A 26,823-nucleotide genomic window follows, 5' to 3' on the forward strand; every position below is an offset into this window, starting at 1 on the left:
TGCAGTGGATAACCTTTGTAAAAGGCATTATCTGCTACTGATACATCATCCGAAACCAAATGACTTTTGCATTGACGCAAGCATAGTGTTGTGTCTACATGTTACATTAATGCTTCATTAAGTACGCATAATCAATATTCATATCTGTCACTGTCCACAGCTATGGATAGTGTTGATACTCTGGTTGAGAGCTGGTGGTCAGCGAGAAATAAAAAGAAATCTGCCTTAATTTATTCTCCCTAATCTCATTATCTTTAAATGTAAAGCAGAATATCCAACTTGCTTTATCCCCATACAATAATATGGCCCCATCTGCTTAAATTGGATGGAAAATCAGCCTTGACATTCTTCAAAATGTATTGTGTTTCAAAATACTAATGAAAGTTATACAAGGTTGAAATGACACGAGGGTGAGAACAAGATAACAGAATTGTCATTTTTGGGTCAACTATCCCTTTAAGGTTCTTCCTTCTCATAAACTATAACAATGACACGCGTGCCCAGACTTCAGTGCATTTGCATAATGAAATAGAATGGAATCATTTGGGATTTGTGACTGTGCAGATCTGCACTCCAAATTTCCAATTTTATTCACCACATTGTCATGGTTAGAGGACAGAAAGCTGAAAAATGCAGATATTTCTGCTGGTGCGAAAACCTCATCAAGTGTGTGCTTTCTGATATTAATAACATTTTTATTGTTTTTGTTGTTTTTATATGCATGGAGGGATTGTAAGGACAGAGAGTGCAGCGGTCCTTCGTAAAATATTGAAGGAGACATGATTTGTGTTAAAAGCTTAAAGTAAAGTTTTTTAATGGCCTTTTCGCTTCTGTCTGCAGACAGGAAAAAATGTGATCATCTGTGATCAATAGAGAGTTATATTTTAGCTTGCGTTGCCTCATAAGTTTTATCACAGGTAATTGGAAGGAAATTTCCATTCTGCTATGAGTAATGTTCTCTGCTGTCCATATGGGTCTACACTTTTCTAAAATACAGGTCCATCCGTACCCTCTTACTGTACTGAATCTCAGTGCCATTATCTCAGAAACAGAGTTCTTGATACTGAAAATATAAAAGCATTTCACCAACCATCAGTTTAACCAAAATATATTTTTGTTATGCTTGATCTAAATGTTTATGTCTCTTATAATGTGATATTTCATAGTTATATTACAGTATATATACAGCAAATGTCAAAGTTTGAGGCCACACTGAAAATCTGGGATTTCGACAGGGCCGGGGGGCTAGGGGGGCATTTCCCCACAGCTTTTTCTTGGCCCCCTTCAAAAATATCCAGCTGAAAATTAAAATTAAAAATTAAATACTTATTTGTATCATTTATTAAACAATGATCTGTCAATTAAATAAATAAAAAATGTTAGAAATGATGCATGCCATAAACTATGATTATATATCTGCCCAACCGCAATATGCGATTTCTCACCCAATCAAGCCAGCTTGTACCGGGCCTGGGTTTCGAACATCTGGTTATAAAAAGAAAGTTTTAGGATTTGAAAAAAAACACAAAATGAAAATAAAACCGATTTACAAGCAGTACAGATCCTAGTGTGGTTTTGCAATACATCACGTGTTAACGTTTACTTCCTAACAACATGCATTGTACCAAATAGTTTCCATCTATGGCCACTGCTTCCCTCCTCATTGTGATAAACAGTTTGCGCACTAATGTATTGATTAACATGAAGAGCTACACATCTTCCAGACAGAAAGAGAGGGAGAGAAACGTGTTAATCTTCAGCGGGGGAAGCGGCATGCTCTCACGTGGAAAGAATGAATGCAAGAGATGAATATGGTAGCGACGACTCTGTGAGTGTGAAATTCAGATGATTTGCCCAGAGGATGTATATTCATATGCAAGAGTGTGTGTCAGAGCCCCGTATGGCCTAAAACAGCTCACTGCCTGCTTTGAGAAATGCTCAAGTGTCGCTCTGGTTGCCACTGGCAATAATAAAGTGGAAGTAAGGGGCAACAATACCTATGCTAATTTGGTGTTTCCATTTTGGCACTGGTTGCAGAGATACCGAATTAAGGACGGGTCATGCGAGGTCCTGCTACAACTGGCTGAATATTTGTGATGGTTTTGTTGGCAAACGTTAAAGTACCCCTTATGACTTGCGAGTATGAAAGCATTAAAGGGATAGTTCAGCCAATAACAAACAGTGGTGTTGTGTCAATACAATGTGAGTCAATGGGGACCAGTGTTGTTTGTTATATAAGTAGGCTACATTAGATAAAAGCACCTGCATATGTCTGTGTACCCTACATATGAGTGCAGTGATACTAGACAGACAAGAGAGAGAAGGTAATGGCAAAGCAGGTCTGTTCCACTAGATCATAGCATTTGAGGCAGGGGGGGGCTCAGGGTCTCAGAGGATGCCTGTCTCCATAAGCATTGACACTTCCGCACCCTATTAAAAAGATACATTAGCCTCAGCACACAAGGCGCTAATGGCTCCAGAGTTTGGATGACTTTTCTATTATTAATATGCCTGCACGGTTATAGAGTTATTCGTCTGGTAATTAAAGAAAAGAGCATGCATTGATTTCTGACAGGTGTGCGAGCATGTGTGGAGCCATGCATCCCTTGTGTTGTGTGTTCGACGACAGACGGCAATCCGTCTTTCCTGGCATAGATTCACAGGGGAGCTGGCAGGTTGAAAGCATACTTTCTGTCATAACTCTGCATGGTCACAATTAAGCTGCTAAATACTGTTTCAACGTCATATCAAAGTTGACAAATCAAGCAAGGTGACTTTACTTAAACGTCAAAGATCTGGAGATGTAAAGTCACTGTAAACATTTCTGTGTCTCTTGTGAGCACTTATAATGTTTTGACAAATATAACTGAAATAGGTACTGTCAGAAATGATCTGAAAAAATAAAAATTGGTATTCAGTAATGTCATCTTTGCACATTTTTTATGTTGAAAGATCTTGAAGACCCATTTTAACTCTGTAACTTCATACCAAATTCAGTACTGGAGCCAAGCATGGCAATTATACATAGTAACTAACTAACTAAATGAACTGTCATACTGTAGTTCATACAGGTTCTCCTCTTCCAGTCCATGTCATTGTTTGAGCCAAGTTCCTTTAAACGGATAGTTCACACCAAAAAAATAATGTAAACGCTTTTATCATTTACTCCCTCTCATGTCGTTTCAAATCTGTGTAACTTTCCTTCCTCTGTAGAACAAAAAATAAGATATTTTGAAGATTGTTGGTAACCAAACAACATTGGACCCCATTGACTTCCATTGTATGGAGACAAAACCACTGAGACATTTCTCAAAATATCTTATTTTTGTGTTCCATATACAGTTCGTGAACAGGTTTTCACAGGCCTTCGTTTGTCACTTCCAGGCAGCTATTTTCTGTAGGCAATAGAAATTTAAAGGGATAGTTCACCCAAAACTAAAAATTAAACGCACCTTTGAGCTGTTCCAAATCTGGATACATTTCTTTGTTCTGATGAACACAGAGAAAGATATTTGGAAGAATGCTTATAACCAAACAGTTCTTGGACCCCATTGACTACCATAGTAGGAAAAATTTCTTTTTTTTGGTTCTGTTGAAGACAAAAGACATTTTGAAGAGTGTAGTACAGCAAACAGTTCTGGGGCACTGTAATTGATCCAACTACGGTAGTCAATGGGGTCCAAGAACTGTTTGGTTACAAGCATTCGTCCAAATATCTTTCTCTGTGTTCAACCAAACATAGAAATCTATACAGGTTTGGAACAACTAGTGAGTGAGTAATTCATGAAAGAATTGTCATTTTGGGTGAACTATCCCTTTAACATCAGCTTCTACCTCCCTGAATAGGAAAGACTGAATCTACAAAAAGTTTGACTAAGCTAATAACATATTTCAAAATAGTAGCAACTGCACATCTGCAAATATGCAAATCTTATAAAGCTTAACAAGTTATGTAAGTGAATAACTATTTCAGTCATACCAAGTCCAAAACCAAGACACATCTAATTGAATGGGGGGAGGACAGATATCGTTAAAATTGCTCACTGAGATCACAATAAAACAGCATATTCCAAGTCTCCAACCAACAAATAAACCTCACATCCAGTCAACTCATGAATTTAGTTTAGTTTTAGCTCAAAATGTGCTGAAAACACCTGTTTTCAGGTCGCCTCAGCGCATGTACAAGGTTGTCTTTAATGATTGATGCTTGGCTCTTTTAGCTCTTTTCACCTTTAATAGTGATACAACTGTGAAATGTTGTTAATATCTTGGTTACGCAGTAAAAATAGTTAAGTACATTGTGGGCAGAAATACGACAAATTTTCTCTTTCTCTCTCTGAATATACATGAGTCCACACTAAAGCTGTACTGGCTGATCCATACATGACATTAGCATCACGATAAGCACAAATTGGAATTGAGTGTTGATTGCTTCCCGGTCCTCGTATATGAGCCAGAGCTGTGTGTGTGGGATAAAGAGGCCATGATCTTCTTTCTAAATGGCGCTTTAATTAAACAGCGCTCCTGCCACGCATGGCAACCGGCTTTGAAGAGACTTGCCTTTCACCTCTGGCTTTGATTTTCTGGTCTGTACTATGGGCAAACTCACACACACACACACACACAAACTCATACTCATTTGTTGCTTTGATGGCGTTTGAAGATTTCTGCAATGGGTTTTACCTTCATTTGCCGTTTTGGCGTGAGAGATTATCACAGTTTCTTTAATGAAATTCACATAATGTAAGCAATGTCAAATTGACTTGCTCTGCTTGGAAAACCACATAAACTGAAGCAAATCCCCAGGGTTATCATTAAGTGTGTGCACAAAATATAGGATTCCCTCACTGTGATGGTATAGACCGCGGTAACATTTTAACATCTATCTAGACAGACGGACAGACTCTCTGATAGTTGTTCATGTGTTGTAGTCTTCAATAGGACATCAGTACTATCAACCCATGTGATCTAACACAAGCACCCGTTGAGACAATCCATCAACAGATGGTAGCTCTATGTTCCAAATGGTTCTCTATTTGTAGAATACCAGTTGGTTTATTGTCTGGGTTCACATTGTGGATATTTTGACTCATTTTATACATTTGACTCATTTTATGTGTTTCAATTGGTAGAGCGTTGTATTAGCAACACAGTCATGTTTATGTTGTAAGCTCATACAATCCTGTCAGTTACATTCTCTCTTTATTTGCAATGGGTTTGATCACGAAGGGAAGTTGCATTCGGATTTCAAAAATTATGAAATTAATGAAGCATTGAAAGATTGAATGCACTGTAAGTTGCGTCGGATAAAAGCTTCTGCCTAATGCATAAATGTAAGTGGTGTGAATTTCAATCCACACTTCCATTCCCAGTTTGCAGTCCACTTTGCTAAATCTATCCGGATCCGACAGCTCTGTCTCCACTGTGGCCATGTTCAATTAAAACCTGGTAATTAACGGCTCGCATTTAGTAAATATGTACAAACACAGAGGAGCCTTATACTGCAGGCGAGTATGTGTTCGAGAGAACTGACCTGTCCTTCAAACAGCTTAAAAAGTATGAATAGATCTGTTTATGGGTATCAAGCTCATCTGAATAATGACCATTCAGTGTTTATGGGAGTGTCTGGTTTGATATTTTGCATGGCCTGTGTTTGTTGTAACCTTGCAGGCTGTGATACTTTACAGTTCTCATCTCTCAGGCCATTCACCATGTGTACACTCTGCAGATGGGGGCAGAAGAAAAGCTAATCATGGCTCTGCAGTACTAAATCTAATAAACTCCTTTTATTTCAGGCGGCATTTCCCAGAGCTGTCCCTCAACTATGACCCAGTCCTTTATCATTTTAAAACGTCTGGAAATGCTTTGTGACAGAGATGACAGAATATTTTCAACCAGTTGCCAAATGGTATTTTAATTCTTGTAAGGATGCATGTAAGGGATGTTCCCATGGCAGTACATAAGTAAATATATAATAGCAGGTGGATAATACTGTACGGAATGATTGTGTTTGTGATGCAAGGGCACCTTGAATTTAATCAATACTTTATATTTAGAATTGCCTAAAGCAGGGTCATCTCGTTCTCAGCCTGATTGTTTTTGCCAGTATATTGACAGAATATAAATATAAATGTTGTGGAAGCCTGGATTTCAAATGTCAGTTGTAAATGCAGAAAATCAGAACATAACAGAATTTGTGGGTGATAGAGGAATTGTTTTGATTAATGCTGCTGCGTGCCTTTTTTATTTTTTTCAATGTAGAAATATCGTCTCCTATGTCAGTTTTATAAGACCACTATAGTAATCCATTGGTAGTTTCATTTCCCTGAAAAAAAACATATTTTCTGTTATTTTGACCTGTTTCTCCAGTTTTCAGTTTTTTGCAAATAAATGAAAATAGAAACAATATTTTTATTTACAATTTGGGAGAAATGTTGTTAGTAGTTGACAAAAAAGAAACAAAAATGATACTTTTACCTAAAACACATACATGAAAATAATTAAAAAAAAGATCTCTTATTTGATCTGCGGCTGTAAGAAAAACAATACTGATCCTGAAACTGTACCAAGTCAACTGTTTTGGCTAGTCTACTCTGTCTAATGTTTACTTGTCAGTGTGCCTTGATGAACCGAATGGCAGGTTTAATATTTGATTGTACCCTGCTGTCTGATCATGTGACGGGGTCTTGCCTTGCATGACACAATGTAACAACAGCTTAGTCTAAAAAACAATTGAAAAAAGCATAATGTTTGGGTTGTAACCTCATGCTATCCTGTCAGTTACATTCTCCACTTTTTGCATTACGGTTTGCAGTAGTGCAGGACGTTGATCACCTTTAATTGACCAGTACATGGCTGAATAATTCAGTACCGGGTTTATAGTGTTTGGAGTACCATTAATCCAACACTATTACCTCCCCTGTTGAAAAAAACAGCTAATGCTGGGTTAGGTATGTTTTGATGCTGGTTTTGATGATGGCTGCAGCATCAAAACATACCAAACCAGCGTATATGCTGTTTTTTTCAACAGGAAGACATAATGTGTGTCGGAACAAGTCAGATCTGGAATCAGAGCTGGCACCTATTTTTGTTGAACACCACACATACGCTTCTGCAAGAAATTCATGCTGACCTGTACATACGTTTTATAAAAAAATCATAAGAACAACTTTATTTTTGTGTTGATAGTGCAGAGATCTTGTATGGCAAATTGCTTGAGGTGTTCCTCATTCGGAAGTTGCTTTGGATAAAAGTGGGTGCTATTTCTTAGCAATTGTGGGTGGTCTATGTTACATCGTATCATGAACCTTGAGTCCTCGTGTCATTTGCACATACATATGCAATTATGTGGAAACTGGTCACATCACTGTATGTCTATACATGTCGTCTACTGTATAGCACAAGCAAGCTTTGACAGAACATGTCATAAAGCTGTGTCAAACAACCATATTTGATTCAATTACGTCATTCACAATGCGTTGTTGGATGAGCAGTTAATTGCCTCATAAACATGTGAAACACACTATTTTTGATAACTTGTTCACTTGCTGCTGTACGTGTTTCTAATGTTGTGATTCATTTCAGGGGTGGTTGTTCGGATTCATCTCTTAGACCTTTTTATTGAAGAATTCTGACAAATCCCTACAGAGAAAATACTTTCGAAACCATTCCTCTAAAAAGTAACTTATCACTGCTAAGGTCAATACAGTAGGTAGTTTCATGAAATAATTCTTTCTTTCTCTCTATAGCTCTGTATCCTTAGTAGGCAAGGCTCATTCTAGTTCAGGCCTAATCTCTCAGTGTTTTTCTCTTATCTCGTCATTCTAAAGGCTGTCCAGTTATCGATTCCCATTGTAAGGCAAGCCAAGGGGGCTGACTGTAATCTTGACATATTATAGCTTTATTGAGTGGGTTTGGGCTGAGGTGACGTCCCATCTGTGTACAGTACAGCCGGTTGTGATGCTTAATAAAGATGGCACAAGCAGGGTTAAGGACAAAAGAACAGCACTGGATTGTTTGTCGAGATCCACAAAATGCAGATATATGATACATATACTGATACGTACAGTAAACAACAAAACAGAGAAAATAATTGAAGTGGAAACCACTGCTGTGTTCCAATTGAGCAGCAAAGACAAATACAGTTTGTGCATCTCTGCAAATTGGGTAAATGTGAAGCACAAACATTGGTGGGCTTAAGAGAAGAAATGCGCCCTTCACACTGAACGCATTCTTGGTTTCTGTCTGTGCTAATTTTCAATTGTTTAGTTTGGTCATTGAATTGTGTTCCACTGTTCTGACGGCACCTCCCGACGTGAAAACGTGTGTTTGGGTTTTGTAACATTTAAATGTAAAAAGGAGTCTCAAGACTCCTGCTTGTTCGATTGCTTTGCACTGGCTAGCTTAAACATCAGATGAAAAACGAAACCTCTTGGAACGGTAGAGGAAGAAAAAGATTGTTTTTCAAGACTCACGCTGAGCACAAGACCCGGTATATAATCATAGCACACTTACACACCAACTAAAGCTAAAACAAGAGAAGAATGCTAAAATGCAAGTTCATTTTTGATACGGCTGTAAATTCATTCTTATAAGATTACGGATGTAAAACCTGACACAATAAATGCTTATTTCTCTTTCTTTTGTTTTTTCCTTTTGTCATAACTTGATCACAAGCAAATACTGTACAAAGAGCTTCCCACTTCGCTTCAGCCGAATATGATTTGGAGTTGTGTTTTTAATATTTCATAAGCTATGCAGCGTGTACTGTAATAATTCCTGCCTGTTGGTAATGATATTTACATGGCATGGGCATGGCATATTAAAAGGCTTTATTATCTGACCGACTGTAGGAAGGGGTTCCTTCATTTCATTGCCTCAGCGAGTAATGTAGCGCAGGTGAAGCACTAGCTTTGTGTGACTTAAGTCTCACAGTAAACCTCCTCCACCCCTCCCAGTTCACATAGCTCCCTATTATTGCGGCTCACAGAGAGGGCAACATGACAATAATCTGTTCCCTCGCACCTACTACTGTGTGCAGTTTGTTTAGGGCACGGTGTTATCTGGAACTATAATGAGGAACGAGGGTTGCCTAGCCAACCCCTGCGTCCACCCGCTTTGTTTAGTCTAAAATTACTGTTGCTTAGCACACTGATTCCGCTCGCTGAATAACAAGCGTTATTAGCCAGCTGTATCTGTTATCACACAATACGCCTAACCCTCTCGTTGAGTATGCTTCAAGATCAGTGTGCGTCTGCTAGCGTTATGCTAATTTTTATGACTGCTAGAACTGCAGTTGCCTTGTTGGGATGGTTTGTACATAAAACATTGCTCTTATGGTTTATTGCGGATATTCAGTTTGACGGCTCGGAAATGTACTTGTGCTGTGTGCTTCGTTGGGGTTTCAATTAGCTAGCGTTGTTTTGTGTATCTACAGTGAAGCTGGGTTTTGTTTATATGTTCATTTGCGCTGACTGATTGTTTGTAATGTTACAGCAAGACATGGTGGAAGGAATGACTTTTTATTTGACAAATCAGCGGGGTTAGTGCCGGACATTTACATTTTCATCCAACACGTTCACATATATCCTCATCGCTTTTTTCTTAATATGTTGGATAGGAAATTAAACTCACACATTTTTCATTCATTCATCGGCACACATTCACTTGCATTGGTTTTGTGTCCATACAATAAAAGTAAATAGGTGCCGGCGTTGTTCGGTTGCCAACATTTTTCAAAATATCTTCTTTTGTTTTTTATGGAAGAAAGAAAGTCCTACAGATTTTAAATGACAAGAGGGTCAGTAAATGACAGAATTTTCATTTTGAGGTGAACTATCACTTTAACCCTGCAGTTAACTGAAGACAGTCTGAAAAACATGGTTTGAAAGTGCCCATTGTCTACATCACAAACATCACGTCAAACAGAGTGAATCAGGTTCGAGCTCGTGTGATTGAGTGGAGGCGGAGACTAATTTGCATATTCATGAATTTGTGTATTCTAAATGAAGCAAGGGTGTTACATTCCAGCTGTTAGAACATGAAGAAATAGTTTTTATATGAAAAAAACGTTATTTTGATTATCAAAGATGAGTTTTAAGGGATACAATTGTCAACTGTAATGTGTATATCTCTCCCAAAACCACAACACAGTATGATTTTTAAGGTGACGCTAAACCAAAATAACAATTAAAGTTCTTATTTGACACTGTAAAAGATCTTTAAGATACAGTATATCTCTAAAAATAATATTGATTTCTGAGACTATTAAACCATTTACAAAAAACTCCCTGGTTTTTCATACCTGACGCTGAAATTGAGTTGTTCGCCTGTGCTTGCTCCATCGTTCTCAGTTTTGTCTCTCCCCATCTCCTACTGATTAAATTGACTCTGGTTGTTATGTGCAGCAGAAAGTAAGATTGCAGAGTGACCTTTGACCTGGGGTGTGATGTAATGCACTCCCGCTGCGGTAAATGTGCAGACTGCTCTTTGACCTCCCTCGCATGTGTTTACCCCCTCATACCCCAAGGAGGCATCTGCCAGCCTCTGACCTTCTGATGGTTCACTTAAAACAGGGATGCTATTAAATATCCCTGATTCCGAAACATGAGTACTTAAGCAGCTTTTTAGGAGTATTGCTATTTATTTGTTGAACCTGTAAGTCTGTTTTACTTGTGGATTAGGTCATTTCATTTGTATCAGTGACAGGTGACAGGTGACACTTGGTACTCATGGGGCTTCTGTGGCGTTCCACGCAGTCTGTGCTAACAACGATAAAGATGAACAGAAGACCTTCATAATATATAAACATTATATAAATCCTTGGGTGTTTATTAGCAAGTTGCAAAGGGTAAATTCCAGCATTATGGATGTGACATTTTCAGTCAAACTTTGAAATATAAATTCATTGATTGAATATCTGTTTATATTTTACTAAACCTCCAATGGTAGCCCTGTTGAAAAAAACCAGCATGTGCTGGGTTAGATATGTTTTGATGCTTATTTGACCAGTTCATACCAGCTATGGACCAGCACATGACCAGCATCAAAACATACCAAACCAGCATATGCTGTTTTTTCCGTCTATGCATGATTTTTCTATTTTAAAAGAGAGATAAATTCATGCATTATGGATGTGACAAAAAAGGACGCACGTTTTTGAGAGACAACATACCTTGTTGGATTTGACAAATGGGTAAAAGAATTTAAAATAGTTATTTTATTGTAGTTTTCATGTCTGTTTGTGTGACTGTTATGGATGTTATTATGGAAAACTGTTCTATAAAAACAAAAAAGTGCTTTAAGCTGCGGGTATACTTGACTTTCCGCGTCCGTCTCGCGCACAAATGCGTCCGCACAGCTTCTTGAGCATACTCATCACGGATGTGCAGTTTGACACATGCGCAATACAAATGAGTATGTGTGCTCTACCAGACTGCAGAGGGCAGTGCTGAGTCTCGTCATTCACAGACCCACTACAAATTAATGATAGAGGAAGTCATTCGCCATTGCAAACAATCCGAGCAAACAGCAAGACAACAAGAACAACAACCAAACAGTATGGAGAAGGATATGCTTCTTAGCTTACTGTTCTTGGTTTCAGCGTATTGGTTTTGTATCATTCTTCTTCGACAACGGCACACTGCACACTTTCTGTGTGTGTATTGACCCCTAGTGGACTAGTGCACTTTTCTCGCGCATGCGCTGTTGTACGCGGATGGCCGGACCATACTTGCGGCTTTACATGGGTAAACTTCACATGGATATTTAAACCACTAAATATTGACAATCTGACCTACCTGTGAAAACTGTTGTCTGAGGTTAGTCTGACCTCTGCATAGCTGCTGAAGGAACTGAGACTCTGCTGTGAGGGGAAGAGAAAGTGTGAAAGAGTTAGCGAGAGTTTAACACCAGGTCTGAGCTGGGTCTCCATGGTTAGGGCTTCGGAGGAGGCAAATAAAACATCAAAGGCAAGTCACTGACAGGGCAATGGAGGCTTTTAAAAACCAATACTGAGACTGCAGAAAGGCCTTTCGTCAATTACAATGTTATTAGCCCGCTCATAATGGAATAATGCAGTCCTCTAGGACAGCTTGCCTAATGCCCGGGAATGGAAAGTTAAACACAGACTGTCAGATTAAAAGCGACAGGTCAAAAGAAAGTGTTATTACAGGGAGGGGGGAACAGAAAGAAAGAAAGAAAGAAAGAAAGAAAGAAAGAAAGAAAGAAAGAAAGAAAGAAAGAAAGATAGAAAGATAGATAGATAGATAGATAGATAGATAGATAGATAGATAGATAGATAGATAGATAGATAGATAGATAGATAGATTTTTTTAAACAAATTTCTTTCTTTCTTTCTTATTCAAAATCGTGCTTGACAGCTGTGCTTATCAATCTTTTGTATTGAAAAGAACGCACACAAAAAATCATTTAAAATCATTCAAGACATTTTCAGTTTTGGTTTAAAAAAGCAAAAGGCAGACACAGAATATACGGTATGAATAAATTCTGGAATTCATGTTAGTTTTCCAGTTTCCATTTTTTATGCTGGTAATTTACAAAGAATTTGTCAAAAGAAATTTAAAAAATGTGGCTTTAGACTTCTGGACCACTTACAGTAGAAAATAAATATAATGTAGGAGAAGAAAGAGCAAGACCGACTCCTCTCTCTCTCTCACATGCACATGGTGTGTGTTTGAAGCATTGTGGTCATTGCTCATGTGAGCAGAAGCACTGTTAGATGTAGCAGGTTCCGGCAGGTTTAGGGTTTAGGTAAGTAGGGCACAGACGGTAGCGGCCGCCCGATTCTCCGAGCTCCACCAGCAACACTCCCTCAACTCTTCATACTAATGAGATCACACCATCTTCTGTACGCTGCAGCCTGGGAGCAAAAGTGACGAAGCCTGCATCAGAAACTGCCCTTGATTCCGTCTGCGCTGCTGCCCTGCTTTCCTCATCACGTCTAGATTTAGAAGTGAGGTTTGCGCTTGCAATTTTAGCATTTTCATAAAAAATGGTGACGCATCTTGAGTCGTGTGATGCAGAAAGACCTGGCTGATGTGATGCAGGAAGTAGCTCAACTGATGGGTCATCTGTTTCATATACTGTATGTACAGAAGTGGCGTTCCGTCTATACAAGCTGAGTGCTCTGTATACCCAGGCCATTTGCGAGAATGAGTTCGCAGACTGACTAATTAATATGTTTATAAATTGAATCCTTGTCATTTGAGATGAAATTTAAAGCTTACATGATGAAATGTTGGGAATGGTAAGTAAAATGATTTATTTGCCAAACGATGGTAAAGTTCTGTAAATCTATGTCATGTACGGAAGCTTTGGCGCCTCGTCAGGATTGTTGCGCGTTCTTTTGAATTTTGCCGAAAATCACATTCACATCCATACAAACCACAGCTTTACGATGATTTCTCAATTAAAGCAATTAAAGTATCTTCATACATTTATGGCTAAGGAGGTGTATGTTAAAGATATACGTTATTTGGCATCATGCTCGAGATGAGTAAATAAAGTGATAATGAAATAAAAATGTTTTATATAGAATATATATATTTTTCCCTTTGTTTAAGTCCTTTATTGTTGTTTGCACTATATCACATCCACCGATTTGTTCAAACTGCATTTGAATCTTTGACTCACTTGATTCAATCAGTAAGTCAACATCTGTCTGTTGCTCAAAGACCTGAAAACGGTTCAGCTGCTGGCTTGGTGTGGAGATTTTCGGTGGCAAAAAAAACAACAACATCGTGTTTTAAAAAGGAACTGAGAAATTGCAGTTAAAAACTCACTCCAGGGAAACAGTAAGACATTTTAAATGCATAGAAACATTTATATGTTCATTTAGAGATGACAAGCTTTGTCAGATTTATGGTTTTTGGTTTCTTTAGCAGCAGCTGCTCCGTTCCGTGCGTCATACGCCCTTACGTCTGTACGAGCCAGCATCGTCTTTGCACATGCGCAAAACTTTCTACTTCGGTTTTTAATCTGATCAAGTGTTTACATGTCATATCAAGCGAATTACAAACGGCATAAACCACCCCTTACAATCCCACTGAAATGTCAATCGCCTTGGGCATTTTTAATCTGATTGATGGGTTTATATGTAGCGATTTCATTCGGATTGGATTTTAATCGGATTACATTGGTCCATGTAAACGCAGCTACTGACCCTTAACCTAATCCTGCAATCTGATTGGTTCATAGAAATGTTGTTCCGGGGACAACATCACTGATCCAAAACATGTTGTACTTAGTAAAATTTGGCATGGAATACTTACATGACCTGCTAGTTTTTTCCAGGGGCGGATTTAGTGATTTGGGGGCCCTAGGCAATTCCATGTATGGGGGCCCCAACAATGCGCCATTTCACTTTTGCAACCCTTATTTTTCTTCCTCGTCAAAATTTGTCATAAATGTTCACTATTTAACAGCAGACTGCACAGAACCCTGTATCCCATAATGCAATGCTCATGACCTGAGCATCCATCTGTGTAATAAATAAACAAGTAATTTCTATCTATATTTTTAAACTGTTGGACTGCCAAGAGGATATTTTCATACAAGAAGAAATAAAAACGACATATTTTTTATAACTTTCCCGTTCTTGCAAAATAAGGAACGTAGCTCACTACTCTTAGAAATGTTTATTGTGGAGTAATGTATTTTGTAAGATAGAACAGATAGCATACTGTATGTATTCTGTGCTGTATTTTGTTTGTAACTTATGTCTAAAGGCAGGGCCATAACATGTTTATGGATGCTGTTTTATTGAGTATATGAGTATATACTCAACCTGCAGTGAGAAGGACAAAAGCAGCATTGCCATGTCATGGTGAATGAGTTACTGCTAAGTGAGAAAATCTGCAGTGCTCCAGTTTCACACTATCGCCATCTGCTGGTCACTCCAACCGAGTAAATGCTGCATGGAGCCTCAAAACAATGAAAAGCTAATAGACAGATAAAAAATAGGCCGACAGGAGATCAGATGAAATAATGCTACGCTTTATAAATGAGTTCTGTAGATTAATTAGTGTTGTGCATTCACATAGAGGCAAATATTCGTGCCACAACTACGCAGAAAAACAGAAACAGGCAGTGTGGCGTTAACCAGCTTTCGGAAACGTAAACGTCTCTTTCAGTGCCATGTCCTTCAGCCGCATTCAGCAGAGACTGTGCCCATGATGCAAGCTCACCCCATCCCTCAGCTTGTGTTGAGCAGTGATAATGCATTTATACTCATCTGGGAGGGTTCGGCCCTCATCACATCTCTAATGGAGCACAGGACAGGATAGATTCAAGGGGGTCATGCCGAACTCTTGCTGCAATAAAAAATATTTACACGTCGTGAGAGGTTTTAGGGGAAGTGCTGTGAAATAATGGTTTCCGTGTGAAAGGTGATGCGCTGTGAAAGTTGTTACAGAGGAATCTCTGTGTTCATGGTGATGTGTGTTTGTGCTGCATCCTAAAGGAAAGACAAATCACAAAAGATATTTATAGACGTTTATCCTAGACAGCAATGGGATTAAATGGAGAGCAAGTTGAGTAAGCAGTGCAAAGGTTATAGGTTCGATTTCCAGGAAACACACATTCTGATAACATGTATACCTTGAATTCACTGTGAATTGCATTGGATAACGTCTACCAAATGTAATGTTAATGTTTGCTTATATCGTCTGCTTCTCGGATTTGTTCGTGCATAGACTAATAATCTCACATCTGACACCTCAAAGATTTGTGCGATTCGGCGGATTGTGGGTTTGATTCCCATGAAACCCTAAACTGATAAATAAAAATGCAGAGTCACTTTGGATAAAACCGTCTGCCGAATGCGTAATGATTTCAGTATAAACTAACACATTTCTTATCAAATTATCTGGACTGTGTTTTCCATGTAGCTCTATTGTCTTGCTTTATTGACTTATATTTTCATTTGTTTCAATTTAGATGTCTCCTAAGATACAGTTTATACCTGAACAAAACGTAACCGAGAATGCCACAAGTCTCCAAAGCAATACAATATCAACCTCCGAGTGATGTCACTGTCTTCTGGGTCTGTCCGTCTGTTAGTTAGCATCTGAACATTCGGCATCTCTGACATCATTCTTTGTTCTGTGTTGTGATTGGTTGCTTCAGATGAATCCATAAGATTAGGCAAATACCAGGATGGAAGAACTTCCACACCCCAGTGTGATGGAAAATCGGCGTTTATGGGGCAGATTGTGAAAGATGCGACATTCACATGTTGAAGTCTCCATGTGTCTGTGGAAAACGCCCAGCCTCTGCGGATTTACAGGAATTAGCTTCTCTCTCTGTCAGTATGAGCAGACTTGCCAAACAGAGGCACTGTAAATGAGCTCTGGATTAATGTCATCATGTGCCAACTCCAAATGCCACCAGCATGTCGCCACCCTCACAGTCTCCAGGGCTCTGCTCATGCACGCCACGCGCATTTGGATGTGTGTGTGTGTGTGACCATCTTAAGCGAGCGTGAGTGTTTGAGGTGTGCGTGTGAAGACATCATCTCACCGCGCTGGTGCACTTAAAATCGTCTGTCACTTTAAAAAAGTGTCACAACACTTCCCATCACTCAGCCCTAAAAAAAGGCTTGAGAACGCTTCGTCTTCAATGATCTATATTCAAGGACAGCTATCTTTGAGTTAGCTACAGTTGAATGTCGTGTCCCGCTAGTTTGATTTGTTTAAACCTTTGTCACTGTGTTCACAAGTGCTAATATTTAAAATGTTAGAAGAAAAATGTCATGAATTTTTTCAGACCTCAAATACTGCAAAGGAAACAAGTTCATATTCACTTTAAAGCAATACAACAGTAATATCTGTACATGCATTTAGGAAATCTATTTAACAGATACTGGACTAGAATGGCCACAATACATCTAGAAGTGCTGGTTAAATGACAATTTGGAATTGTCTTAAAGAAATTCTGTGGCTGTATATACTGTAGGTCTTATTAAAGTACACCCATCCACCATTAAAGTAATCAAAATGGCAACCGTAGAATAATAAATATCTTTCAAAACAGTAGGTAAAAAAACAATCAATATTTGGTGAAATTGAAATTTCAAATCTCATTGTTCTCTCACGTTTCACGACTGGTTGTTATATATAATATCGTCACAAGACATGCAGGAACCAAAGACATTGTTTATTTGTTATGTATTTAATTGAGTTAAAAAATATGAATCACTTTTTACAAACACTTACTGTTTTGTTTCAGAAAGCATTTATTTATACTTTTATGATGCTTTTTGAATTAAATATTCCTTTAAGAATTTAATAGTACCCGGCCTGGACCTAATAATTATGCTACTACCTACAGTAAAAGATCTTCTATTAGCCCAATTTTTGATAAATAAATTGTTTTTTTTGGTCATTTTGTTCACAGTACAGTGGAGAGCACACAGGAGAACAGGGATGAGAGAGGGAGTGTGGGATCGGGACCATTGGCCCAATTTTAGGGTGGCATGCAAGCATGTACCCTTTGCAGAATGAACAAACATGGTAATATCCATTGAGCCGAATCTCTAATGCACTTTGCATCGGCTTTTTGTAAAACACTGCCTGCATCTTTCCTGGAGCTCTATTGTGCTAGAAATGTCAATAAACACAGATACTGCTCTAATGTACAGCCGTCATTTTGGATAAAAGCATTTTTCAAAGTCATCAGTGTAAATGTGTTTTTTTTTTCAAATAAGAGATTCACTGCAAAGGTTTTGTTTTGGTGGAAGGCTTCTTTATACAAGGCAGCTGCCAACAGTGTGCAAACGTCAAGGCTGACTGAATTGTGAACAGAGCCTTACTTTTTGTTTTTTTCCACATCGGCCTATTATTGCGGCATCATTGATTTCAGATTCCCCTGCCCCCTAAATGACATTTCAACACAAAAAGTCATTTTACCTGTCGGCCTTCATGTGTAAGTGGGCGGCTCTTAGCTGTGATGTTGACCAGACTTTATGCTGACGGTCAAAAGCCTGGCTCTGCCAGATCTTTGATGTGTATTACTGCAGTCCGGTGTTTTGTTCCACCTCTGTCATGTTCAGCTATAATGCTGACTCGAGTACATTGTGTCCTCAGATAACTCCCACAAAAGCTTATTTCACCTGGGAAAAGCTGCCTGCTTGAATGTCAGTCAGGTCTGCCTGAAATGGCCCGGAGAGGAGACAGTAGGCTGTGGTCGTACCCCACTCTGTGATCTGTCATCCTTCACAAACGTCTGCTTTACCTCCATCTCAGGAGGGATTCATTATATGAACAGGCATTAGCAAACGCCTGCTGAGAGGTTGGCTCTCTGCAAATCTAATAAGCCCTCGCAGGCGGACGAAAGCGACGGAGGATCAAGGCTGTGAAAGGAAATGTGCTTTTTGAAGAGTTTACACGAGTGACGCCACATAAATATTTCATCTCGGATGGCGACGTGACATGATGTACAACTGTGTGCGACGCAGTCAGGCAAGACTCTGTGCTTAAGGCAAAGACAGTGATTCATTGGCATCATAATTGCCCGAGCTGCTGTTGGAGACGGAGTTGTGGACCGTATTCCTCTGCCTGCTGATGGAAACATATTGCGACAACAAGTCTGTTGCAGAAGTCAGTGCAAAAGCGTTTATGTTTGTTTAGACTCCTTTCCCTGCCTTTTCCCTCTCTCTCTCTCTCTCTAAAAGAAGATGAGTACAGGAAGAACGATTCATGATGGGTGACAGGAAGTGATGTCATGTGTTGGGTCAGCTCAGAGGTTCTGAGTTGTTGATACGGATCCCATTAATGCTTTACGGTTCATTCATTCAGCCTTTTAACACTATTGTGTAGCTCACAAAGAAAACTGTCCAAGCGAATGGTTTTGGTGTAATGTCGTTCTTTCACTTGTTTGATTGAGCACATTTTTAAGTGAGGAAGTCCTGCAGGTTTGGTTTCAGTGCTAAAAAAATCTGCTTGTGGTTAGTTATTTAATTTAATGACAAATTTATTGCGTAATGGTTGAGAATTACTTGAGCTCTCTGAAGTAGGCCTATTACTTTTTTCTTATAGGCTTAGTAATCTCATGCTTTAAAGGGGTCATATGGCGCAAATACGTTTTTTTTCTGTGTCTTTGGTGTGTTATAAGTTGCCCATGCATGTATTAGACACGCAAAATTGCAAACATTAAAGTGTCGGAACAAAAGAAGCGTTCTGTCTAAAAGCGAATGCTCACCCAGACCTGCCTGAAACGCCATGTGTAACCACACCGCCACAAATCTACATCAGTTCGTGGTATGAGTTGACTAAGACCGCCCAAAGTTTACGCAAGTAAGGTGGGCGTACCTGTCAGCACAATTGCTTTGGAACCTGATGTTCCAAATATGGTAAGAGGCGTTACATTTCCGTCACACGCTTGCGGTATTTAACCAATCACTACGCACTGGTTAACTGGCCAATCATAGCACACCTCGCTTTTCAGAGCCATGAGCTTTGTAAAAAATCTGCGCGTTTCAGAGAGGCGGAGCAAAGAGGAGATACAAACATGCACGGTATGTGGAAAAAACAGCATTTTTGAACCTTAAATCATGTCTACACATTGTGTTACATCTGAAACAAACGATAATATTCGTTTAAGCCGTGTCATATGATCCCTTTAAAGGAATTAAAATTCTGTCATGATTCACAATTTATATGATGTATGGATATGAAGATGTAATAACTTACACACTGTCAAAACTTTAAAGGGATAGTTCACCCTAAAATGAAAATCCTGTCATCATTTACTCACCCTCAGGTTGTTCCAAACCTGTATACATTTCTTTGTTCTGCTAAACACAGAGGAAGATATTTGTAAGAATATCAGCGAGCAGATCTCGTCCCCCATTTACTGCCATAGTAGGGAAAATAAATACTATGGGAGTCAATGGGGGACGAGATCTGCTCGGATACTGAACTTGTTACAAATATCTTCCTTTGTGTTTAGCAGAACAAAGAAATGTATACAGGTTTGGAACAATCTGAGGGTGAGTAAATGATGACAGCATTTTCATTTTTGGGTGAACTATCCCTTTAAACTGCACAAAGTCTCTCTAAATGTGTTGTTTTCAGCAAAACTTTGATTTCAATCGTCTCCTACGTTTTATCAAAATGCAAAACAAAACTACACAGGAAGCACAGGTGCAGGAGCAACTTAGGCGATGACTGTTACCACGGTACTGATGATGTAATCAATTGCAATGGACACCCAGACTCTCAAGCACTAACAACTCTCCTTCTGGCTCTCCTTCTGTACTGTTCTCTCTGCAGACTGTCTACAAACAGTGGATCTGTGCCCAGTTCTTCCACACCACACAGATGCACTGCAGCAACAGGATCCCCTGCAGGAAGTACTGCCTGGAGGTCCAGCAGAGGTGTCCCTTCATATTGCCTGACAATGATGAGCTCATCTACGGAGGAAGCCCCAGTTTTATATGCACAGGTGAGTGCTTTGACCTTTCTCGTATAAATAAATCGACTGTTCGGCTTCTTCTGGGTAAGTGGATGGAGTGAATTGTAACTGGTAGTGTATAAAAATGGTGGTTGTGTTTGAAAAAGGTTGACACATAGAACGATATCAGTAAATATAACTATAAAGATTTTAAAAACTGTTCTTAATTTAAGAGAAACTTTATTAATTTAAGAAAGATAGTATTGAGTTCATTTACAGAGCATTTTTCGCAGCTGTTGAACGATAAATGTTTGCAAGCCAATCAAATGCATAATGTTAATGCATATCAAACACATAACGAATAAACGACGTTATCACTAATGGGTGTGGACGCTAATACAAGTGAGTTTAGAGGTAAACAATTACTAAGTGACTTTTGCTCTTTTCTTGCAATTATTTATTTTATTATTTTTGCCATATGCTGATACCATTTTATTTTTTTAATAACAAAAACACACAGGACTGTGGGATATCAAAATCTGATGAATGCATTTTTGTTGACAGAATGTTACGCAAGCACTTAGGTTTACCTTGATGTCTTCATTCCTCTGCATACTGCCTGAGAATACCACATATTCAGGGTTTGGACAGCCATTGCTAATTTTTTCAAACACTTTGTCTCTGTCACCACCTTGTGGCAGAAACAGAAAGTACAATTCTCACCTCTTCCCTGCTGTAGACTTATCGCAAGAATAAGCGTGATCGTAACCTATTTGCACACAATTTGAGTCAACTCAGCGGATTAATAAACACTTTATCTTTGAATTATCCTCCATTTGATTTGAATAATTATACCAGTCATGGGTATGAATCCAGAGGGCATGAAATGGGCTTTCTCTCATCTGAATGTTGAGAACCAAAAGGCTGCTGTGCTCAAAGCTCTGGATGCTGTTTATCAGGATATGCTTATCTCCTAATCCTAGCGGATGCATGCTGAGTACTGCATATGAATGAATGCTCTGGCCTCCCGGTGGCCTGCGGCAGGCTTGCGCTGTAATGAGACAGACTGATGATAAATGGGAAATGGAGAGCACACAGGCTGGCTGAGTGGTCAGACTATATAATTACATGCCCTTTAATCGCTTCAAGTATCCCCACTTAACACAGACTTGACTCACAGTGCTAAACTTTAGGCCTACCACTCCCCCGCATATGCCTCCCTCATCATCACAACAGGATGTTATACACCTGTCAAACTGTGGGTGATGTATGTTGTGTGTGGCAAGGTCAAGTGGAAAAGTACATGAATTACACTACGTTAAAGAAACAGATTTCAACATTTTTACTCGTGTCACGTTTTTTTGTTTCTGTGTGAATTCTGTGAGAATTATACTTTATAGGCATACTCAGATAAAAACAACAGAATACCAGTATGTTTAGAGCATCATAGGGCTAGTACATTTTCAACATTTTCAACTCAAATTTATGTGTATGACTAATGCAGAATTTTCATTTTTGTTCAACTGTTTAACAAAGCCTTTCATTTGTGCAAACAGCGTATCACAACCAATAGTTATGTTTTCAAGTTAATGTCTTGTTTTAAAGTTGACTGTCGCTACCAATCAAACTGGGGATTCGTTTATACGTAATGTGTGAACTTTTTACACGCTCCCTTACTCACCATTTTTCTTTCAAATGTATGCATTTCTTTTACATTTATCCTACAAGTCGCATTCGAGGGTAAACAACCTATACTGTCCTATAGGTCTGAGGATACAGCATGTTTGTTTAACACTGTTTTGGGCTGACCCGTGTCACTTCCTGTGAAAGGGACAAACATTTTGTGCCTTTAAAGTGATAGTTCACCCAAAAATGAAAATTCTGTCATCACCCTCAGATTGTTCCAAACCTGTGTACATTTCTTTGCTTGCTAAACACAAAGGAAGACATTTGTAAGAATTTCAGTAACCGAGCCATTTCCTGTAATACCATCTTCAGCGGTTAACGTGTGTGTTTTGCCGCTTCAGGGCTCCATAAGGACAACCCCTCAGACGAAGAGACAGAATGCTGCGACGTTCGATGGGACAGCAGGACGGACAACAGCTCCAAAGGCACTCTCAAAAGAACTCACCCGTCGTGTCAGCACGGGACATCCCTGACCTCCTCCGCAGCCTCTAGACTGTGCAACAGCAGACTCAAATTCTGCCTGCTGGTCCTCGTCCTACTTCATACTGTTGCCACTCTCACAGCATCCCACAATCCCACCGGGTTCAACCTCACCTCCAACTCCTCCAATGAGGAATGACGGAAAAGCCACTCAGTAACGCCAGCAAAGCCCGATCAGGTGATGGACCGTGGGGTGACTGGAATGCTTTCCGGGACTTCTGGTAGAGTTCAGGTGGAGACTGTGGATGTGCAATCAACCAAGCAAACAAAACAAACTGAGAAAAACCTAAACAAACTCTGGACGGACTAAATCAAGCAACAAGAACAAGGGACAACACCGTAGCCTTTGTCGGAAGAGGGCGGAGTTCTCTCGCACCACGTTTTTTTACACTGTGTCTATGGTTTAGATTTCTGTTGCACTAGATGACTGCAGAATCTAATTCATGTTTTTCTTTCGTTTCATTCGGGTCTTTGTGCAGGAAGGATTGACATGAGACGAGTTAAATGTACAGTATCCAAGTGAATATTCGAGAGCGAGTGTTTATGTGGGTGACTGGACGAGTGCTTGTGCATGTGCGCCTGTGCTTGCATATGTGTGTGTGTCCACTTAGATGTTCTTGTTTCTCTTTGTGATCACAAACTCTCTGAATGCTGCTCTATTCATTACGAGGGTTTCCGTAGAGCCTCTATAGCAGTTTGTACAGGTTCTGACAAATCTGCCTAGAAAACTCCCCAAAACTCAGATTCTCCCATTAAGATCCTGAACAAGGTAGCCTGATGTTTTCGTTGCTGATGTGATGTCATTTCCTGGTAGGCCGGGTCAGTAGCTTCGGGGGTCTGGGTACGTTTAGAACATTATGTCAGTGGGCTGTTCGCTTAAGTGCTTAAAACTGAAACAGGTCCTTAAAATATCGTATCCAGTTTTGTGTTCGTCCCCTGCAAAGGAGCAACACGGAGTCCACAAATCCTAAGTAGTATATATTGTATTAAGATATTGTATTATCTACCCTATATTCTATGATTGCATGTTATAACTACACCGAGTTTTGACCACTGCTAAATTCGAAAGGAACAAATCGGAATCTGGTCACAAGGTGGGTTGAAAGAGGAGATCGTACTTAAAGTCGCAGCATGAAACCAGCCAATCGGAGCTTACGAAACAAAATACCCCAAACACAGAGAGGATCCATCACACACGACGTTCCTTACTACAGTAAAGGGCTTACCCATCATGTATACACACACACACACACACACATTCAAACATTCCTGAAACATTTGCATGAAGAGATTGGTGAGGCATGAGCAACTCAGTGGAAACTACATTCATTTGTTACGAACCTTAAGATAGTCATAAATCGGAAAAAAAACAGGCCGTTGGGGGGCTTAATCAAACCGCTCCCGATGGATGGCACGGAGAAGGCCCGTCTCAGGTGGCTGGGCCGGCGGATCTCCGTTCGGTGGGTTGTTAATGAGCAAGCGAGGCATCGTTAAGGGCTGATCTATTTTATTTGTTTTCTACAGGTATTATTCTGACACGCGCGCAAAAAGAAGCCTTTTTAAAGACAGATTTCACATAGCCTCAGTGTGAACCTGTCAAAAGACACGCTTGTTAAAACTCATCAAACATCACGCTTGTCCAAAAAGCAACACTGGCCCATACATGCACACTGACATACATGCACATGAGTCATTTAGAGCTAAGTTTGCTCAGTAGAAAAAAAGAGAATTATATTGTAAGTGTTGTAGCTGCCATTTCAATAGACAACATAATGCATGTCTTTTAACAAACGATGGGAATAAAAATGGGTCATCTTTGCCACCTTTAAAACTGCCTTTAGCTTGACTTCTGTAGGATGTTTGCATTGCTGTTATTTGTATGTAGGCATTTTATTTTCCCCTGATATTTCCTTTTGTTTTGCACGTAGTATGCCATTAAACTCGAAATATTGACAAATGCTTAAGAAAATGTAATATTTTCACTTGAAAAAAAAACGATCCATTGGCCCTTTTGCAATATAATCGACTATTAGCAAATGACATTTCGAAGTGTCAGAAGCACAAGTTTTTGTTTTTTTGTCCTAATGCAGTTCAGTTTGACCTGAATGACCAAATACAGAGAGAGAAACTTATTTTTTTATGTAGTTATTTCTGAATTTCCTGCTAAATTAATGCACTTGGATCAAGTGGTTAATTTACATCTCAGCTGTTTTTGGCTTTAAATTTAGGCTAGAGTTTAATCAAATGACAGGTTTATCTAATCTGATATGTGACCTTCGGTCATCTAAAACAGACTGTACATCCCTTACATTTAATAATACATTAACCTACTTCAAATGAACCTAGAAACACGCGGGATACAATTCAGAACAAGACCACAACCAAGCAAGTCCGTATGTTAGGGGAAAACAGGCCGCAGTCTATTCGAGATGCGTACGGGCCGTCCAGCGCACCGTGCAGGGATTGGATTCACTGCGGTGAGCATTTTACTAATGAATAATTAGAGGAAACCACAGTGAACGAGAGAGATGACCCTCCTGAGAGCTTATTAGTTCGTTTATAACCCCGGACATTCGGCGGAGACCACCTGCTCTGCAACAGTAATTAGAATAGAAATGATCATCTCTGTTTTGTCTCCAAACAAAACTAATTCAACCTCTTCACCAGGGCCAGATGAAATGAAGATGTCTAACGTAAAGAGCAGTACAGATACGATCTGTACAAGCTCTGTGTCTTGTCAGTTATTCATTTCCTATAAGACGCTCTGGATGTTTGTTATAGCGGCACATGCATACATCAGTCGAACATACATATATGTGCTCATCACTCCTTTGTATATATTCTTTATTATGCGAGTCAGGAAGGGTTGTGTCAATATCAAGGATGGATTATAGTCCTGGAGGGCCCTGAGGCTCCCCATTTGGTGCAATTGAGAGATACGAGGTCCAAATGAAAACATCCATAGATGATTCTGGGTGTCTATCCGGCCCATAATCTGTCCTTGAATATAATTACGATTAAATGTTTACAACAATTGGTCCAATGCAATGAATGTTAAAGCAGACACCTTATCAGGCGGAAATGATACCGTTCATGGCAAACCGACTAACATCACCCTAAACGGAGACCTTTTTGATGGCACCGATTTGTCTGACTTTGTCACCTTCGTAACATGTTTCTCTGTGTTTGTGGGGTCCAGTCATTATATGTCTCAGCGTCCAACAAGATTGAATGTAACAGATGCCTGCTAATATCGCTTCAACACCACCAAACCTAATATAAGATGTATGTTATGCTTGCACATGTTTTATGGTCATTTCCGAGTACAGCTCCAGTTGTGTAAGTAGTATTCCACACAGCGTAATCACTTAGCAAGCCGAAATACTTTCTTTTCTCTTTCTGAATCCTGTGGACCTATGCAGCCCTCAACATCAGTTGTTTTTGCGTTGTAAATACGTTACGAGAATGCTAAACAAACGTGCGTCTCTGTTTGATTTCGAGGTTTCCTTGTGTTCTGAGTTGGTGTCCTTTTTTAATCCTATTTTTTAAGTGTCAGAGATCACTGGTTGGTTTGTGCTGAGATCCATACTGAAAGCGAAGTGCTTTAATCACAAGAACTGTCCTCTTAGTCACAACCTTAGCACCTGAAGGCTGTGATGCTATGTGATGGGATGTGCAAGCAATGACTTTAAGAAAAAAAGACGAAAGGTTAAAAGGCATATAGAGATAACATTATGACTATGACTACTGAAAAAAATAATATTATTATACTACCGTTATATTGTAATATTATAGATGATTTAGTTCAGTAACCTATTTAATTTTTTTACAAACTTTGATGAAATAATTTATAAAACAATCTCACGAGTTATGATCTTTTCGAAGGTATGATTATACTGCTAAAATGATTAAAGTTGTGTTCTGATGAAATAAGAAATACTATCTGTTCCTTTGTGTCTGGGTGGGCTTTCATTGTGGAGCGTGTGTGCTGGCTCTTAAACAGTAAGTGACATTTGTAAGTCAAAGGAGGTGTGTGCTTACAAACTCACAGTCCTTCACGGGGCATTCAGAGAAGATAACAAATGAAGAGTTTGGTTCCAAAATGAGATAACTCCGTTTTAAAAAAAATTAAAAAATCATTTTTTTTTATTGTGCATCCCAATGAATATCAATCAAACCGCAGTTGGTTTGTTTTGATTTAAGCCTTAATAACTCAAAAAATACTAACACAATAAAAACATGATA

The 26,823-nt window shown here is 39.2% G+C and overlaps 1 protein-coding gene across 1 annotated transcript in view; it reads left to right on the plus strand.

The window, feature by feature from the left end:
• LOC130555821 (NALCN channel auxiliary factor 1) overlaps window positions 1–26,496 on the plus strand; it is a 145,210-nt gene extending 118,714 nt beyond the window's left edge. Inside the window, exons 2-3 of the mRNA XM_057336310.1 lie at window positions 20,292–20,463; window positions 22,440–26,496. Of these exons, the coding sequence (XP_057192293.1) occupies window positions 20,292–20,463; window positions 22,440–22,717 (450 nt within the window). The 3' untranslated portion in view covers window positions 22,718–26,496. The remainder of the gene's footprint in view (window positions 1–20,291; window positions 20,464–22,439) is intronic.
• The last annotated feature ends 327 nt before the right edge of the window (window positions 26,497–26,823 follow it).

Source organism: Triplophysa rosa, linkage group LG6 (assembly GCF_024868665.1).
Source record: "Triplophysa rosa linkage group LG6, Trosa_1v2, whole genome shotgun sequence".
Classification (NCBI taxonomy): Eukaryota; Metazoa; Chordata; class Actinopteri; order Cypriniformes; family Nemacheilidae; genus Triplophysa; species Triplophysa rosa.